General features: G+C 53.1%; 2 protein-coding genes across 2 annotated transcripts; both read right to left on the bottom strand.

The window, feature by feature from the left end:
* Positions 1 to 260: 260 nt before the first annotated feature.
* Positions 261 to 1,769, bottom strand: LOC119219425 (uncharacterized). The gene is made up of 4 exons (XM_037474627.2): positions 1,686 to 1,769; positions 1,554 to 1,612; positions 599 to 1,464; positions 261 to 528 (listed from the first exon to the last, which is right to left on the bottom strand). Exons 1-3 carry the CDS (start codon positions 1,706 to 1,708, stop codon positions 602 to 604), a joined length of 945 nt encoding a protein of 314 aa, XP_037330524.2. The 5' UTR covers positions 1,709 to 1,769; the 3' UTR covers positions 261 to 528; positions 599 to 601.
* A 995-nt stretch (positions 1,770 to 2,764) lies between these two features.
* LOC119219554 (DNA translocase FtsK-like) lies at positions 2,765 to 4,512 on the bottom strand. Its single transcript, XM_062558646.1, has 3 exons — positions 4,416 to 4,512; positions 4,283 to 4,338; positions 2,765 to 4,188 (listed from the first exon to the last, which is right to left on the bottom strand). Exons 1-3 carry the CDS (start codon positions 4,442 to 4,444, stop codon positions 2,765 to 2,767), a joined length of 1,509 nt encoding a protein of 502 aa, XP_062414630.1. The 5' UTR covers positions 4,445 to 4,512.
* Positions 4,513 to 5,394: the final 882 nt, after the last annotated feature.

A 5,394-nucleotide genomic window follows, 5' to 3' on the forward strand; every position in this document is an offset into this window, starting at 1 on the left:
TATTGTAAATAATAAATGCCATAAAGATTAAGAGGGTGCACTGAATGAGCAGTCTATTAGGAAGGTTGTGGTAAAGTACAAAAAAAAAAAGATTTAGAAGTGAAATAAAATTCCATTTCATAAAACCTTATAAATATTGAAGTTCATGTTGAAGATGCAACGTGATCCTCTGGTTCAAAAATGAGCCTCCAAAGCAGTCAATAATTTTGATTTGGTAGCTTAGAACCTAGGATTCTATCATCACGGTTGAAGTGTAGCTTTGGATAAAAGTCAGCTGAATGACATTAATGTAACTATGATCCTGCACAACTCATCATTTTGACTTTCCTTTATATCCAATCCTTTCTTTTGCGGCGGAAATGGGCTTCCACACCCATTGCACCCAAGAAATGTTATGATTGAGCATTTTTATGCATTTTAACACTAGAAGCACAAACTAATACCACACATCTAGGAGGAAAATTCAGAACACTACATGAATTAAAAGAATTTTATTTCAAATCGCTCCATCCAGAACACCTGTGGCACCTGTTTGGAGAAAGCAAACATTAGAAACCAGGATTAACACTAAAGAACAGCTGGATGTTAAAGTACCCGCCTGCTACAGGCCCGGAGGCGCTCTGAGCCTCATCCTTATGGCATTCGGATGAACCCTCTGCACCGGTGTGGGCCTGTTGGACGAGGAGTGCCGCTGGGGGGCCACGTACGCCTGCCGAGGCCTCCAGACGCCCACTTTCTTCCGGTGGGCAGGTTCTCTCAGCCGCCGGATGGCGAAGCCGCCGAATCGCTGAGGGATGTCGTGGGCTCCTGTCGGGGAGACGGCTCGACCGGAGGCCCGGAGGACACCAGCACTCACGCTCGCTTTGCTGGGGGCCTTTCTGGTCCTCTCCTCCCGAAGAGGGGACAAATAGGAAGGCAGAGAGGCTACGGGGCCACGACGCGAAGACACCCGGCGGGCGGCGCCGCTGGCGGACGTCTTAGTCCGCGCAGGGATGGCGTTGGGCCCAAAGCGGCCCGACTGGTGTTTGCCAGCAGGTGGCGTACCCCGCCGACCTGACCGAGGCACCTTGCTGTCGGGAGTTTCAGACTCGCTAATCAAACTACCAGCAGCAGCGGAAATGTCAGTTTGCGGCTTTTTCGGCATCTTTTTCGGCCCAGTCGGTTTCTGCGAGCTCGCCGTCGGCCGGTCGGGGTTCGACTCCGAGCGGCCGCGCACCAACCACGCTGAAGCATAGACGCGCTCGGCTGGCCGCGGTGCGGCTTCTCCGAGGCCACTACTGGGAAATCTCCAGCTAGAAGCACTCCCAACTGCAGCGTCTGTGCCCAGGCTGCTGCTGCTGCTCCTCCTCCGGGCCAAGCCCAGGTGACCAGAGGGCTGTACCAGGCCGTTCTGGGGATGGCTGCCACCGAACACACTACTTTGTTGGGAGAAGCCAACACGCGCGTTGCCGTTTTGTCTCGGAGCTGCAAGAGAAAGAGGGAGAAAACAAAAAAAAAAAACCTGCGTAAGGCCACAGCTGATGAATGACACCAAAATCAAGTGTGTTGCTCACCTTTTGTGGCCCACAAACAACACACATGCTCTGCTTGGACGAAGCAAATCAGCAAGATCCTGCACAGAAAACAAGTCAGAAACGGTACAAAAAAACTCAACAAATAGTTGACTACTATCAGCAAAACCTCACCCCAAATGAGCTCCACAAGCCATGTCTGTGTTCAAAGGTAAGCAGAAACCACCAACTGCCCTGAATCTGCATTGAGTGTGTGTGTGTGTGTGTGTGAGGGAGCATTTATTGCAACCTGCAGCCAATCAATGTGTCTCCTTGCATCCAATCAACCAATCAGCAGGCGTACGTGCACCCGCCCCCCCCCCCAGCGGCCCTCCTCACTCAACTAGCCGCCGGTGCAGAGGGTTCATCCGAATGCCACGAGGAGGAGGCTCAGAGCGCCTCCGGGCCCTTTAAACGTGGCTTCTGATGTTTGATCTTTCTCCAAAAAGGTGCAACAGGGATCAAGGGATGAATATTTGATGAAAGTTTTTGTGTCTTGGGGGGGGGGGTTTTAAATGTCCACCATGCGTTCACACGGTTTCTCTCTAAACCGGTTGTGACCTGCCACATGTGAGCAATCTGACTACCAGGGCTCAAAGTACTAGACTTTGATAAACCACGTCCAAATCAGGTTTCACCTTAGTACGCTTAATATTCCTGATCCGAAGAGAACCTTTGAGTAGCCTTCTTTCTTCGGTTTGCCAGGTTTAATTTTAGTGTTGACTAAACAGTTTCAACAGGAATTATAATGGCCCGTCACTCAACTGCAGAGAGAGAATTCAGACTATTTTTGGGGTGCACTAAAGCAGAGTCATTTGGTTTGTTCTATTTAGCCAAGACTTCCAGGCATTGGATTTACTTTGGAACTGAAAGTCTCAGCTACACTGAAGCCAGTTTTATTGTACTTTAGAGAACCTTGGAGTATAAAATCAGTCCATGTACACAAAACTGATACCCTTTTATAACTGAGTAGCTACCAAATACAAGCAGTCACTATTCTGTAGTGATGTACATTGTTAAGACTTAAGAGGAAACATGTCTTTTACACACACTAGATGGCACCAAGCCTACATAAATGTCCACATGGACATCCAGCAGCAAAAGGAGAAGCAAAGACAGGATTAAAAATTAAATAATTTTATTCTTTTTAAAATAGCAAATGTTCACAGGGCAACGGTTGAGAAGAAAAAAAAAAAACCATTTTATGCAAAAGATTATGAAGTACTAATTTTTCCCAGTCTGATCCTCTTCCACACGGTTTTGGGATGAACACGCTGGACCGCTGGCCTGTACGATGCCGATGGTTCCGGGGGGGCCACATAGGCCTCCTGCAGCGTTGAAGGACGCTGGGGGGCCACGTAGTCCTGCTGCAGCGTAGAAAAACGCTGGGGGGCCTGCTGCTGGGTCGAGGGACGCTGGGGGGCCACGTATCCCTGCTGCTGGGTCGAGGGACGCTGGGGGGCCTGTTGCTGGGTCAAGGGACGCTGGGGGGCCACGTAGCCCTGCTGCTGCGCTGATCGACGCCGGGGGGCCACGCAGTCCTGCTGCGGCGCCGAGGGCCACTGGGGGGCTACGTAGTCCTGCTGCTCGGTCAAGGGACGCTGGGGGGCCTGCTGCTGGGTCGAGGGACGCTGGGGGGCCTGCTGCTGGGTCGAGGGACGCTGGGGGGCCTGCTGCTGGGTCGAGGGACGCTGGGGGGCCACGTAGCCCTGCTGCTGGGTCGAGGGACGCTGGGGGGCCTGCTGCTGGGTCGAGGGACGCTGGGGGGCCTGCTGCTGGGTCGAGGGACGCTGGGGGGCCATGTAGTCCTGCTGCTGGGTCGAGGGACGCTGGGGGGCCACGTAGTCCTGCTGCGGCACAGGCAGGCGCCCGGGGGCCGCGCCGGTCGGCTCCCTGTGAATCGCTTTCTCCTGGTCACCGGGTTCCTGCGGCCGTATGATGGCGTGGCCCCCGGGGACGGGGATGGTTCTGGTTCTGGTTGAGGCGATGTACCGAGCAAAGGCCCCCGAGTCGCCGGCCCTGGATGCAGGGAGGTAACGAGCGCCCGGCGCCGGCGTCGTGCCGCTCCACGCCGTCTGACGGTAAATCTTGCCCGAGGCAGCAGGAGCCGTCGCTTCGTTGGGCGCCGTAGACTGGCTCCGACTCGGGGGGCTAAAGGTCGCGTGGGGCGCTGAAGCGGGCGCGTAGCTTTGTTGGGCTTGTCCCGCCTTCAAGTGGACCTCTGGGTGTCGGTTTCCGGCCTCCGGCCCACTCGAGGCGTTTCCACTCCTCTCATTTGTCGGGGACAGCAGGTGGGCCGGGTCAGGTGCGTCGGAGCCCCGGCGTGAAGACGCTCGCGTGGTCGTGCGAGCGGGGGGGCGCTGGGTTAGCCGAGCAGCCTCTACTTCGTCGGCGCCGTCGTCCAACAGGCTGGGCGGGTTGTTGCCGGTGCTCGGGGCGTCCGACCAGGTCTCCCTGCTAACGGGCGCTTGATGGCGCTCGTTAAATGAACCGCCACCAATCAGAGCGGTAGAAAAGCCAAATATTTGCAGTGGCATCTTTTGCGAAATTTCCTGATTCAAATCAGTCATTGGCCAGTTAGGCTTTGGCTCCGAGCGGCTCGGCCCCAACCGGGCTAAGGCGCCGCTTGGTCTCTGAACTGCAAGAGAAATATTTTAAAAAAATTAATTAATTAATAAAAGCATAAATCCACAGCTAAATAATCTCTGAAACCAAGTGCGTGTGTTGCTCACCTTTCGAATCCCACGAACTCACGCGCTCTACTTGAAGTAAGCAAATCAGCAAGAGTCTGCACAGAAAACAAGACGCGTAGTCAGAAACGGTTCAGCACCTCAACCACCTTTGCAAAGAAGCGTCCAAACTCACCCCAAATGAACTCCGCGGGCCATTTCCATGTTCTAACGCGAGCACGCCAGCCAGTACAGGGACTCGACTGTGCTGAAGCTGATCTGTGTGTGTGTGTGTGGGCGGCAGAAAGGAAGCATTTATTGCAACCTGCATTCAATTGCTTCCTAATTAGCAGGTGTCAGCTGTTCCAGTGCTGTTGATTATCTCATTTCCACCCCTTGTGTTTTCCAATCATGTGTTCGTAAAGAAAGAAGTTTGCTATGAAGAGCTTTTTCACACACACTTAACGTAATGAGAGTTAACATTTCTTGGCCACGTTGTTTCTCTGAGGTTTCTCCTGACCTTGAGAAACGCCGTATTAGTCTATTAGTTGTCAACCTTCTCGCTGATGACTTCTGATGCTGAATGGAACCAGGAAGCACCCTGCGGTGATGAAGCAGTCGACCCCAAGTGTGACAAACAGCACGTCAAGACCAGCGCGCTTCCACATTCTGTTTGCAGAATATAAATCGCATACTGAATAAAAATCGTCCCAATCTCCACATCTCATTTCTTTTGAATTGTGTTTGAAACAACCGTGAGGAATGACGAGCAGAATGCACAGTGAGTGTAATACCAGCAGCTTCCTGTACTGTGGCACGCTCCACATGAACACCCCCCCCCACCACACACACGCACACACTCCCTATGAGTCTGGCAGGTGTGAATCTTCTCCCCAGACTGTTCTCGTTCAATCTGTCACGCTGTCCTACTTTCTCCAAGAACGGCACCGCTGCCTCGACGCAGCTTTATTGAAAATGCCGCATGAATCGCATTTGTCCTCTTTTTGGGCACTTGAGCGTTCGGTATATGTTCTCGCGGACGTCCCGTGTGAGTCACCTCGCAAGTAACGCAACGAACAAGCCGTGACACAACATGCAGAACTCCATGTCTGCCTACCGGATTTTGGAGGATGGGGCTGATGGACACCCGCCTCTTTTTTGGCCTCTGCTCCGAA

Source organism: Pungitius pungitius, chromosome 17 (assembly GCF_949316345.1).
Source record: "Pungitius pungitius chromosome 17, fPunPun2.1, whole genome shotgun sequence".
Taxonomy (NCBI): Eukaryota; Metazoa; Chordata; class Actinopteri; order Perciformes; family Gasterosteidae; genus Pungitius; species Pungitius pungitius.

Bases quoted from the DNA above. Each gene is read 5' to 3' on its own strand.
- LOC119219425 (XM_037474627.2), bottom strand. From the start codon at position 1,708: ATGGCTTGTGGAGCTCATTTGGG. The intron at 1,613-1,685 runs GTGAGGTTTTGC...TTTTCTGTGCAG, and splicing joins GCTTGTGGAGCTCATTTGGG to GATCTTGCTGATTTGCTTCG. The intron at 1,465-1,553 runs GTGAGCAACACA...TTTCTCTTGCAG, and splicing joins TTGTTTGTGGGCCACAAAAG to CTCCGAGACAAAACGGCAAC.
- LOC119219554 (XM_062558646.1), bottom strand. From the start codon at position 4,444: ATGGAAATGGCCCGCGGAGTTCATTTGGG. The intron at 4,339-4,415 runs GTGAGTTTGGAC...TTTTCTGTGCAG, and splicing joins GCCCGCGGAGTTCATTTGGG to ACTCTTGCTGATTTGCTTAC. The intron at 4,189-4,282 runs GTGAGCAACACA...TTTCTCTTGCAG, and splicing joins GAGTTCGTGGGATTCGAAAG to TTCAGAGACCAAGCGGCGCC.